Raw genomic sequence first — 13,037 nt, forward strand, 5'->3', positions numbered from 1 at the left:
AGTCGAGGCGACATTTCGGCGGGAGGGGTGGCGCCGTTTGGGGTCCGCCGTCTGGTTAGCGGGTTGCCCAAGCTACCTACGCTACCATTGGCTCCTAATAATCTCGAAAATCAATAAAAAATTTAAGCAGGATTTTTGTGTATCAGAGCTATCGACATTCCATACTTACAAACATAAAGATCGCTAATTTATTGCCGATAGGCATCTACTGTACGGCTTGCGCTACCCGCATCCGCATATTTCTACGTATACTCTAAAACATCAAATATTACATAACAAAATCGAACGCCTTTCTTATAAATTAACACTAAAAAATTTAAAATTAAAATTATAAAAAAGACCAACAAAAGGAAAACTGAACGGTTATGCATAATAAAACTCGGGATTTTTATTCAACAAAAATAGAGATTTAGCACTTATACGGCATAAATTAAAAGCGTTTTGTGTAGTTGGGTTCTATGTACAAAATTCATACGAAGGTCCAGGAGAAATTAAGGCATTAAAACCGATTTTTATATGTTTCGAGTTATTAATAAAGCGAGTTTAATGTGAGTGCGAGAACTAATGGTAGGGGAGTCTATTTCATTAACAGGGAGTGCATAGTCGAGGCAGGGAAGGGGCCGTTGACGGAAAATATCTGATTACATCTAATTATCGAGCGGCTCCGCAAGCTTAGCGCCTTGGTTCTTTGACTCGCTCTTCTTGATTACACGCGCATTGTTTGCACAACCATCTCTGTCTATGCACTGATTAAGAATTTCCTTAAAGAATCTTTCTTTTTTTTATTCTGAATATTTAAGTTCAATGTACGTTTACCTTTTGTTATAATTTAGTGAGGGCTAATGATAGTTTGTCATCAGTCAAAGTTCGTGATTAATAGAGCTTCGCAGTGATGAGAATATAATTACATTATGATAGTGCATTATTGTACGTACATAGTTCTTGTCTTATTAAATTGAATGTAAGAATTTTATAAAAGGTAGTTTTATTTTTCTTAAATGGCAACACTATTCGACCCCGTTACTCTTATGTGTCAACTTCCAGTAAAAGGATTGAGAGTGGTGAGGTTGAAACAGCGTTTTGATTATTGAGTCGGGAGCTCGGTCACTCGTTCGATAACCATCGAAGTGATAAGTTGTCTAATGGAAACTATGTTAGTTGGCCTATAAGAGTATTAAAAGTGTAATAAAAGTATGGTTATACATAGGTGTAAAAGATTTTAAAGGGTAAATGCTAGCTAAGAGCTCATTTGCCCTTGATTAACGTACGGTACACTGTCTAATAACCAATAGTTTCAGAAATAAATAGCGTAACTACAACATAGTAAGAAATATTTGTTTTCAATAATCACATTATAACACATTAAATAAGTTATTTTTCTCTCTGTCCCTGACTAGTCAGTCCAGTCATTACCATATTTTAAAACATTTAGTTATAATATGAACTATATAATACATCGGTAACAATAATGTAACAATCCAATCATTATTTGCAACGTCATTACATCAATTTTAAATAAGTTGAGTTGATGTTAAGTAAGTTAGCATAAATGAGCCGTGTCTTAACCAAGAGCAATATCGGAACCGGAAAACTACGTTATGATGGTGTTATTTGAATATATTCACAAATTCAAGCTTTTAAACCTATAACCAATCACCTAGTCAAGTTTTAAAATAAATTTTACAGCTTTTAAATGGTTAATTATTATAAAACATTCGACTATGAGAAATATATCAATGACATTTTAAATTACACTGATTTCATCGTATTATAAGATATGGTCTATTTTTCAGTATATTCTCCAATTTGAACTTTAGTTTGTATGCTTCATTGGTGTTACTGAATATTAGTTATTACGAATGAGGAAAGTTATCTTAAATCATCTTGTCAGATGAAGCTATATTACATGAAACCTTGTACTTCAAAAAGAATCATAACAAACAAATGCATCAAAATATTTTCAATGTTGGTATAATTGCTTCATTACCATACGTCATTTACTTTGCAACGCAATCATTTGGCCTGAGTTTTGTTGGTGAAATGTCAAACGTTAAAATTTCGATGTACAAATTGTAAAGTTCCCACTAAAAAATTAATATCAAGATTACTTTAAATCTGTCAAGGTGTCACAAAAAAGATTGAGATATCAAATATGGTCTGTAAAAAATATAAAAGAAGGTCAAAAGAGTTTCCTGAAAAATTTGGACGTGAAAGGCAGTGAGTAAATTTTTTTTTATCGACCAGGTTATACCGAAAATCTGTAATAATAAATAAATCTATAATCACTTAAACATTGGCTTTCACTTTGGTTTTTAATAAAATGCACTTCTGCGGTGTAAAAAAAAATTCACAACTCATTACTTTATGATAATCTCATTTAAATGTTTAACGAATATGGTAATATTTCAATTGTACAAATTTTCGGGTTCGTGTTTCAATTTAATTGTTTATTTGCACGTATGACATTAATATTATATCTTAAATCAGTTACAAATGTATTGTCGTTTATACTGTTTGCTCTAGATTACATATAACATTTGCAGCTATAAATATTTGCAAAGAAAACGAAGATGGAATTAACGTGGCGGTAGAGGGTACACGAGTGATGCAATTACAAAAGTTATTGCAAAATCGAAACATATTATATGAAGTAACAGACACAAATGCAGACATATTAGGAAGGCATTATGCTTCTAGCCCAATTAATTCTTACTGCTTCCTAAGCAGATCACCAAAACGTAAGCAATTTTTAAATGAAGTATTTAGTCAACCGATGTGTAAGAGGTAATTTGTATTATAAGTGTAATGGTTTCATAGTAAAAAAAGCGACGGTCATTGATAAAAATAGAAAATATGGGCGAATATTATTATCACCATCATTTCATCAGTAGAATGTCCACTGCTGGACATAGGCGTCCATATATATTTATAATAAGACCAGTTGAATGCCGCCTGTATCGAGCGACTTCGGACGACTTCAGCTGCGCTTGGCGGTCTGTGATCTTCACTTCATTAACAGTGCAATTTGCCGAAATAATAAAAAATAAATCGTGTATATAGTAAATATTTTTAGCCCGTGTGATGGATTGGAAAGAATACCATCCCCTTGATGTTATTTATAAGCATTTACAAGACTTGGAGACGCAATATCCATCTACATGTACTTTAAGCGCAATCGGTACCACAGTTGAAGGTAGAGATATAATGGTACGTACAAACAATTTTTTACCTTTGACTATAACAAATATGGGAGAAAATTATTTTATCAACGGCATTTTGAAATTACATATATAATTATAAATTAGAATTATATGCAGCAAATAGTTTTCTCTTCTATCTTGATTCGTAATAAAGTTTGTAATAAAGTCTACGTAGGCAATTTTCGTAGTTGAATTGTAGTTGTATCTACAGATAGTCGTCGAACATGCTAAACAGATATCGTTCTCTTTGGTCTTATGTAATTAATATAATATCTAATACATAATATATTTATGACATTCACACAAATACTATAGACTTCTTTTAAGATTTTTTTTTTGTTTCCAGTAATTTTCAATGTGATACGGGTTATACACGTACATTTTTTACATATGTGGTACAGTTTTAAGAAGATAATAATGTTGACTTTACAGATGTTAAGAATTTCCAACAGCAACGCAACAAACACCGGGGTGTGGTTGGACGGCACTATTCACGCCCGGGAGTGGATCAGTGCATGTGTAGTCACGTACATAGGCGAGCAGATTGCCAAGAACTTTGACTCTCTGCCAACGAACATAACTAATAAAGACTGGTAAACACGCCGTGTTCTATTAGACTGTTTATCAACTCCGTGACGATGTTTAAATGTTAATCTTTCTCAGGCATTTAGTTCCAGTTGTGAATCCAGACGGCTATGTTTATAGTCATCTCAGTGATCGTATGTGGAGAAAGAATAGATCGCGTCTCGGCACTTCTATAGTCGGAGTAGATCTTAATAGAAATTTTGGGTAATTATTTTTCTCAATCTTATTTTCCAATTTCAAGTTTTTGTTTTTTATTTGCAGTTTTGTGGTTTTTATACCGCGTTAGTAATTTTTTAGTAAAATAAATACTTGCGTAATTTTTCGTAGATATTTCAAGTCGTTGTAGTATATGTAGGTCCAGATACTATGAGATTGTAGTCTAGTAGTCAAATGCCACGACTTGCAACATTGATGGAGAGTTAAAATAATTGTGAGATGGGATCGATCGAAAATATTTTCAATTGTAACTCTTTCTTGGTAATTATAGATCGTGTTTTTTTCTCTGAGGGGACTTCTTTTGTAATTGTGAGAGTAAAAGAGTAGAAAGAAACCGCAATTTTAGAATTTATAGATGTGTAAAACATTTTATAACAATTGAAAGAAAGAATGGGGCGTGAGGAGAGAGAATCTGCGGTTAAGTGAAACGACGCCATTTTTAACATATAATTTTAGTAGTACTTCCTAATATCATGTAATTAATTTAGCTACAGAGGTTCTAAGGTGGAACATTATTGCTAGCGTTTTTTGCAGTCAAGCATAAGAGTTGCGACCGTACTTTTCTCTTTCAATACTCTGTCCGTTTTTAATATCTTGATAGTAATAATTTTATTTGCAGGATTAAATGGGGAGAAAGCACAACGTTACACTCTAGTGGTGATCCAAACCACAATAATTTTAGGGGATCTCATCCGTTCTCTGAACCAGAAACAGCCGCAATAAAGGTTTGACGATTTTTTATTAAACTACAGGGTACGATAAAAAGAACTAGTGACATAAACCTTTTCTTCTTTTTTGTCCATTTACAGAGTAGCGCAAATAAATGATGATTAATAGTTTTTTTTATTTTAATTTACGTCTTTTTAAATATACACTTTCTCCATGCTTTGTTTGGAGCAGGTTCGATACAATGCGCGTGTAAATTTTTTTCATTTCAATTTTAACTCTTGCTCTTGTTCCGAGCGATGGCAAATATTATTACTTCACTGTTTACTATATAAATGGTTATATTTATAAGCACTTAAAATCTTTACTTGTTATTTTTCAGGATTTAATATTATATTCAAGTATACCGTTCAAAATTTTCATAACTTTACACTCGTACAGCGAAATTATATGTTTTCCTTGGTGTTTTACAACTGATCCGTGTCCTGATTACGTTAACTTGCTCGAGGGAGGCGCTGTCATGGCTAAGGTAATGTTAACTGATGTATTTATTATAATGATTGTGCAATCTGTAGAAGCTTTCTCGATAATTAGATAATATCAACCGATCAAGACGATGTTTCGACCTTCCATTATACGTTATTTGAGCGAAGTCCTTGAGTCAAATTATTTCACGGAGTGACCTAAGAGCTTAGTGGGTTCCTAATATAATGAAATAATGTAACAGTTCGTAGCTTGGGAGTAGCTTAAAGAGCCACCCGCCTCGGTTTACCCAGATCGCCGGTGACATTAATTATCTATAGGATTCCTCGAGACCAACCAAACTCGACCAAAAATGATCAAAATGTCGTTCGGTTTTAGAAAACAGTTTAATAAATATAAAATGCATATAGCCCGTATTTCCGGAAGTAACATATCAGGTTACTGTTGTTGTAAGATAAGTACTATTAACGCTCTAAGACCTCTAACATGTTAAAACTGTAGATGCCAACGAACAACCACATTTGTTATAGTGTGATGAGTACATATTAGTCTAGTAGTGTATGTGAGATATGGTTTGATTACTCAGTACTGCTTTAAAAGGAACTTCTCATTTATGTTTTTAGGCAATCTTCGATACAAGTGGTCGTATGTACAAGGTTGGTAATTTCAACGACTTAATGTATCCAGCCAGCGGCACGAGTATCGACTGGAGTTACGGGTTCGCGCGAATTCCTTTCTCCTATCTAGTCGAGCTGAGGAGCAAGGAACACAAATTTACATTACCGAAGGAAGAAATACTGGAGTGTTGTGAAGAGGTCTGGAGTGGTGTAAAAGCTTTAGCCCAACACGTCGATAAAAAGAAATGTTTAAATTGTGTGAACATAAGAAATAAACAAATGTGATGTAAACTATAAATGTGTATTGCTAAATTAAACAATTTTAGTTATTTGATTGTTATACTTTATTTTTAAGCATTTTGTTTAAATACAACGTGATTTATGTATATACAAACATTTTAAAAACATACCAGTTTAAACAAAATTAATAGTACTCTCACTAAAACGAATATCAAAATAATTTGTTCCTTAATTAGAATATTTGGATTAAAATGTCATATATTAGCCATAATTAAGTTTTATCTACATACGCCATAAGCTTGTCAACTGCGCTCCAAATTTCTTTTCCCGTTTCAATGATCTGATCCTTAGGTAGTCGAAACTTGTGCCTTCTGCTTCGTAGCTCTATCATATACGAATAAGGTATGTTGGCTATAGTGTAGCTCCAATCTATGCTAGTTCCGCAAGCGCTATACGTCAAGTCTTTAGTGCTGCCAACTTTGTAAATCATACCGCTGCTTTCGTAAATTGCCTGGTAAGAAATTATTAATTTTACGACAATAGACTTGATAAAGACAATCGAATAGAAGCAGATACTTTTTATTTAAATCCTAACGGTCAAACTTAACTTGATAATTTGAAATTTTTAACGTGACAAAAGATATAATCACAAGTTCAGAATTCAATTTTAATACTTTATGATCATTAGCGATTGTTAGTTAGAGTTAGACATTACAATTCGGAATATGTCAAAAATATATAGCAATGAATTTTCGGTTAGTGAAATGATTGCCAAAATATGATAAATCATTAATTAATACCGATTTTCTGAACATTGGTGCTTTTAACGCTGTGAAAGAAAGAGAGTACGGAGTCCGAAAAAAGACGCTATTCCAGTGCAAATTGTTGGAACATTTGTTTTAGATTTATTTATGGTCAGTAATTTTCACCAGATGAATTAAATAATTTACCTACTGTTCAAAGCTGAATTATTTATTTTTCTGCTTAATATTGTGGTATATTGATATTGGAACCGCTGTACCGCATCTTAGGTATGCATGCGGTGAGACGGGGGGATGTGTTATGTTCCTTTAGTCCACTATCAAAGATTACGGCAGCGGTGGTCATGGTCTTTTATTCTCTCCCCCCACCTCGCCGCACTTTCCTAAGGCGAGATACGATAGTGTCGGTAGCATAAGACCTCTAGAGCATATTCAAATGTAGATAAAGTAGCAGTAAAAATTATTCTATAACTTTGTATATTTGTCAATATATGACTTAAATAATACTCTAAAGCCTTGTATTTAGACTTAGAAATGATCTTTATTTAATATAAATGTCTTACTCTTGACATCACCGCACCTCCTTCTAATAAATTAAGATAGTCTGGACAAGCGTCATCAATATGTCCCCAGGGAAAAATTATCAGTTCGAAGTAACTGTGGAACGACAGGAACACTTTGAATGCTGTTCTGGAATTCATTATAGCATCCTGTAAGTGAATGATTCATTAATATAAATGCAAGATAAGCTTATTTTTGGTTTCCTCAGTTATCCATGGATCGTAATCCTAAACAGGGGTGATAGCTCTGAGCAACCTTCCAATGAAATGGCTTAAGCCAAGGTTTGGGGGCTAAGAGAGCCCAGTGTTTAGTTGATGTAAAGCGGCCTAAGACTGAGCATCTTCAGAGCTCTCAAACTTCTGAAACAGAGCTACAACCCTAAGCCAGGGAAGTTATAAATGTCAATAAACAAAGAGATTTTCCAATGAAGTCAAGAAGCTGTGAATGAAACCTCTATTGAAATTGCACACTGGTATGCAATATAGCCCACAGGTGAACAGATAATCTTGTAAACGTTGTCGGATTAGTAACCGGATTTAGACCGCTTTTAATCGGAGATCTAAGTCCAGCATTAATCGTTCGATGGATGCAATGATGATGAAATATACTTGTGTTCCTAACATGTAATAATGACACTGCGTACAGTGGAGCTGTACACCGTTCTGGCCCAACATTCATGGGGCACAGGAGAAGCTCAGGGAGACTCCCTCGTGCACCTGTGACCCATCGGTGGACCAGGCCGTAGGCATGCATTTACGAGCTGTTGCCGTATTTTTCAAGGGAGTCCGAAATGGAGCTGGAAGTAAGTATAGATAGTGGCACCATCGCCTCCATGATGGAAAATAAAGGACGCCGCCACAGATTATTAAAACATTGGTTTAAAACAATAAGGTAATATATAAAAATGAAGCTAAAGGAAAAAAAAATAAGATTTAGTAACAAAACATTTGTAAAATAAGAATCAATGATAATAGAAATAAGGAAACTTAAAAATTCTAAACTTAACTGTAATACTAAAAGAATGCGGCGAAGAAAAAGAGGCGATGTGTGTAAGGATTGCGAATGAACAAAACGAATTAACAAGAAAATATAAATAATGAAAGAAGGTATAGTGAAAGAAGTCGTGAAGGAAGGGAACGCCATTAAAAAAATTACTGAAAAATTATTTGAAACAAAAGTCCCTCTCATAGATTTAAAATAAGGGAACGAGAGGTCCTCAAAGTGGAGCCCAAAAAATGAATATAATAAAAAATAAAATATGTAATAATTATGATGATGGTGAACTATAAAGCTCCTCATCGATATAAAAAATAACGGCGTATCAGTGGTTTTTAAGAAATCGTTGGTAAATTTTCCGTCACATAAAATCATTTACTGTGACCACTTGTTTACCTCATGAGAAGAATGCTGGAAAAGCCCAATTTGATAAAAACTAGAATCAGATTGAGTACATGTACAACCGTATCTGTTCACTTAAAGCGCGCCCTGATCTAAGAAAAGACCACATTAAATCAGATGGTCTTTGTTTTCGTACTTTTATAATGTCTTTAATATAGTAGTAAAGTGATTTATTATAATGCTTTGTACCACGTAAAAAGTCTTTCAAACTGTAAGAGGAGTTTTTACAATTTTTTTAATATAGTTACATGAATATTCAGAGATATTACACACATGGAACCGTACACAGTTTCTTATTAAAGAGTAATTATGTGAATCCTAAAGATGGATATAAACAAGCTTATCTTTATATCTAGCGCTAACCTTATGTATGTCTCTATTCTTATATTTATTAATATTTTTACACATATAGACCAGATTATCATATATGTGTTCCGTTACCTAGGACGCTAAAAATCTGCAAAGCCGGTAGAAAAATAATAAATAGTATTACCCTAATAGCTACAGCTTCGGGTTCCGAAAATGGCGCAGGTCCTCGATAAAATACATTGTTTGGTTCCGCAGATGAACCTTGGTCACCATCCTTACCCCACCCGCAGCTGAAATGGACGTGAAAATCTATGAATGTAGAATTACAAAGTTAATTTTATTTTAAGACAATATTGTAGAAAAGAACGCTTTGTATAAATCCTTGTAATTTTTTACAGTAAGAACACAGGTCTACATAAAAGAGAGGAGATTTAAAACTCGTAATACAACTGGAATTACTGCTAATTGTTTTTAAAATACAAAGCATACGAAAAATTTAGTTTATATTCAAATCAAATATGGCTTGAAGTCATCAAAAATCGTGTAATTGTCATTAATATATAAATGTAATTAGTTTTTAAACGTTTTCCTTTATAAGTATATTTGATAGATTTTGTAATAGTGAAAAGATTTATCTTTTCTTTAAATTTCCAAAAATGAAATAGACATTATTTTTATACCTAGACACACTAATTTTACAAATTTATCTTTTATTCATTGTTTAACTCGAACAAAATGCCGCTAGTCTCAAAATTTTATGACATTGATAATATATAAGTTTATGATTTGATATTATTGAAACGTATTATAAAAATTACCTAAAATTTCGATTTAGATCGACTCCGACAACTTTACCCTCGTGTTTTGCGCGATTTTTTCTCCACATCCTTTCGTTCGTGTGCGTGAATTCGTATCCATCTGGGTTTACTACCGGCACAAAATACCTATAAAATAATCAGTTATATAAGCATTCTATGAACTGAAGAAGAAAATTATTCGATTCCTTTCATCGATGACCTAAATAAACAAAAACATAAATATATTGCTGACGAATCATTTCGGAAATATTCTGAATTATATGCGGTGTTTTTTATATCACGATACATATCTATAGTTGCCAATAATTCAGTCATATGAAATTATTTTTAAGATAAAGGATTTTAAATAAATAAATAACGTTGAAAATTTTTAACTTACCAGTCTTTGTTAGTTATTGATTGTGGCAGATAATAAAAGTTTTTGGCGATGTTATTCGCTATGTAGGTAACGACAGCTGTACTGATCCATTCTCGGGAGTGAATGCAAGCATCTAACCACACGGGCGTGTTACTGACGTTTGTATTGGATATCTTTAACATCTAAAACAAAACCAATGACTTTAATGAAAGAAAAAATACGTTTAAGTTTATTTTTGTCGCTGAAAATTTAATGACGAAAAGGTAGCTGTACGTATAATCTATAATATATGAGCTAAACACTCTCTCAGAGAAAACAATCCAGGAAAAATTATGACAACACTTAGTCGATATCTATAATTTTGTAATAATCGTGTCTATGTATATAAGAATGTTATTAATGTCACAAAAAAGTCAACGAGCTGTAGGGAGTACTCGTCTAGATAAGTTTTCTCTAAGCTGCATAAAATTAGTAACTAACTAACACACAGAATTGCCGACTTCTGTGACCCTTAAATGGGCAATTCAATATGGTTTTACAAAACACTTCTATTTAACCGGCTTACAACCATTGTGGAGATCTAAAAAGATAAACTAAAACTTGTTAAAAAATAAGTTACGACATGCTACCACAACTTAAGTGACAATTAAGTTTGAGAATTATTGGCCCTTCAAAGTAGTAACATTATTAAGGATAACTGTGAAAATGATCTCAAAAAAGCTCATGCAAGCTCGTTTTGGTTCTTCTCATCGTGGAGCGTTTCGAACCTTCGTATATTTAAATTGAAGGATGCCATTGTAGGCGACTTCAATCTGATTCTAGTTTCTTTCAAATTCTGCTCTTCTGTCGTTTATTTTTGAACGTAGTGGTAAAGGACTGAAACTTGTGACCGTAGGTCGAATTTTCGGAATACAATCTTATATATAATTATCACTTCGAGCATTAATTGCGTAGGATTGCCATTTTACTTATTGTAATACTATACTGCAGTCGCCGACCCGCCAGCCAAGCGTGGCGATTATGGTATACCCTCCTACATAGATATCTTTAGGAGAGGCCTATACTTTGCAGTGGGCGTCTATGGGTTGAAACGGCGACGATCTTGTTATGACTTACAAAAGTAATCACTATAAATGGAACAATAACATGAATTAAGATAATTATATGTAATGAATTTTAAAGAAAGTAAAGATTTGTTTCTGAATTAAAGGTGAACTACATATTCCAAATTACCATTATTTGTTTATATATTATAATATTTCAGTTTTTTTATTACTAATTCATTCATTTATTTACACGGAAGACTAACAACAGCCTTAGGTACATATAAAAACAATAGTGTAGTGATATAAGGAGCTAATTAAAATAATTATATAGTATTACATTGGGTGACAAATATTTACATAAAATTATTTTCTATAATTTTTGAAGCGATTAGAACAGAAAACAATTATCGCAAATTTATAAACCTTGCCTGAAAAATTAAAGTCTCAACTACCTCTTCTCTGAGAGAACGTTTATCGAAAAATGAAAAATGTTATAAATGTAATGAAAGTCATATTAAACGAAAGTGTTTTGTTTACCTTTATATTCCTACCTTCTACAGATTTACCAATATCTGACACTGTACAAATGGCGGGATAATCCTTTTCCAAGTCATCCATGAAGGAGTAAATTACACTAAGTCTATGATATTTTTTCCAATCCATAAATTGCACTGGGGAAAAATTAGTTCATCAAAAACACATTCTTGATTTAATTTAAACACAAATAATATAGTCGATACCTCGTCTTCGTCTTGATTTCGGTGTTGGAGCTATTTTTTTGAATACTTGTTGTCTCGCGATTACACAACTATATTTATCTGGTTGAGAAAGAATTATTTAATGATAATTTTTGCCAAATAGTATAGTGGAATGTAGATGAACTTTATATATATGCGATCTCTAAGTATAGATTCTAATTAAGTGTTTATTGATCATGTTTAAGGGAATATTCCGAGAAAATTTAAGACAACCTTTGTTCAAGAAACAGAAAAATATATTGAAAGCATATTTATAAACGAAATAACGAAAGTCATGGACATAGCTCACTGGATTGGCAAGTTAATGTGGCAGTAGGCCGGCCACATAACGCTTAGGATAGATGGCCACTGGGACTTTAAGGTTCTGGAGTGTAGACTACGGACTAATAAGCGCGGTTCATACGTTTTACGGTGACCTTATTCAGGTGGTTGGAAAACACTGAATGAAAACTCATTAAACCGATCCTATTAGAAATCTATGGGGCTATGTTTATCAGTGGATGTTTTACAACTGAAATGATGATGATAATGAAATTTCTCAATAAGTTAGATGAAAGTTTGGATTATGAATTTAAAAGAGGTACTTAGTAATCCTAAGCTAGAATGTAAACTAATACTTTAACGTACCTTTCTTTAGACGCCTAACATTTGTTTGTGTACCCCTTGCCTTAATTTTTATTTTTTGTTCCTTTTCATCTTCTTCATCAATCATTCTATTTAAGTACAAAATTTCGGCAGACAGTAGCGATAAATATTCATCCATTGCTATTTTAGATTCGGTGGCCGGAGTCAAAATCTAAAGAACTTGAAAACTTTATATTTTGTATATGTTATGTAATAACAGTGCAGGGGTAGTATAGAGGTTTATAGATAGACTCAGATTATCAGATGACACTGATCGTGAGTTATGGGTTCGAATCTCGGCGCGTGCACGAGATTATTGTATAATAACCGGACTAATCGCTAATGGAATATTTAAGATGGTTTCTTTATATCATATACATAACATTTTCTAGGACTA

The 13,037-nt window shown here is 32.9% G+C and overlaps 2 protein-coding genes across 2 annotated transcripts; one reads left to right on the plus strand and one right to left on the minus strand.

Moving 5' to 3' along the window:
• The first annotated feature begins 998 nt into the window (after nucleotides 1-998).
• On the plus strand, nucleotides 999-6,052 carry LOC137919009 (carboxypeptidase B-like). The gene is made up of 9 exons (XM_068761968.1): nucleotides 999-1,061; nucleotides 2,124-2,217; nucleotides 2,544-2,738; nucleotides 3,074-3,207; nucleotides 3,633-3,793; nucleotides 3,864-3,989; nucleotides 4,621-4,726; nucleotides 5,050-5,196; nucleotides 5,774-6,052. The coding sequence occupies exons 1-9, from the start codon at nucleotides 999-1,001 to the stop codon at nucleotides 6,050-6,052; spliced, it is 1,305 nt and encodes a 434-aa protein (XP_068618069.1).
• A 226-nt stretch (nucleotides 6,053-6,278) lies between these two features.
• Nucleotides 6,279-12,779, minus strand: LOC137919010 (carboxypeptidase B-like). Its single transcript, XM_068761969.1, has 8 exons — nucleotides 12,644-12,779; nucleotides 11,999-12,076; nucleotides 11,796-11,929; nucleotides 10,234-10,394; nucleotides 9,855-9,980; nucleotides 9,221-9,326; nucleotides 7,332-7,478; nucleotides 6,279-6,518 (listed from the first exon to the last, which is right to left on the minus strand). The coding sequence occupies exons 1-8, from the start codon at nucleotides 12,777-12,779 to the stop codon at nucleotides 6,279-6,281; spliced, it is 1,128 nt and encodes a 375-aa protein (XP_068618070.1).
• Nucleotides 12,780-13,037: the final 258 nt, after the last annotated feature.

Source organism: Battus philenor, unplaced genomic scaffold, assembly GCF_028537555.1.
Source record: "Battus philenor isolate CCGP_79_NKW_IND1 unplaced genomic scaffold, ilBatPhil1.0.hap1 SCAF_15, whole genome shotgun sequence".
Taxonomy (NCBI): domain Eukaryota; kingdom Metazoa; phylum Arthropoda; class Insecta; order Lepidoptera; family Papilionidae; genus Battus; species Battus philenor.

Bases quoted from the DNA above. Each gene is read 5' to 3' on its own strand.
- LOC137919009 (XM_068761968.1), top strand. From the start codon at position 999: ATGGCAACACTATTCGACCCCGTTACTCTTATGTGTCAACTTCCAGTA. The intron at 1,062-2,123 runs GTGAGGTTGAAA...AAATCTGTCAAG, and splicing joins CAGTAAAAGGATTGAGAGTG to GTGTCACAAAAAAGATTGAG. The intron at 4,727-5,049 runs GTTTGACGATTT...GTTATTTTTCAG, and splicing joins CAGAAACAGCCGCAATAAAG to GATTTAATATTATATTCAAG.
- LOC137919010 (XM_068761969.1), bottom strand. From the start codon at position 12,779: ATGGATGAATATTTATCGCTACTGTCTGCCGAAATTTTGTACTTAAAT. The intron at 11,930-11,998 runs GTATCGACTATA...ATTTTTCCCCAG, and splicing joins GAAATCAAGACGAAGACGAG to TGCAATTTATGGATTGGAAA. The intron at 9,327-9,854 runs GTAATTTTTATA...CGTCCATTTCAG, and splicing joins GATCTAAATCGAAATTTTAG to CTGCGGGTGGGGTAAGGATG.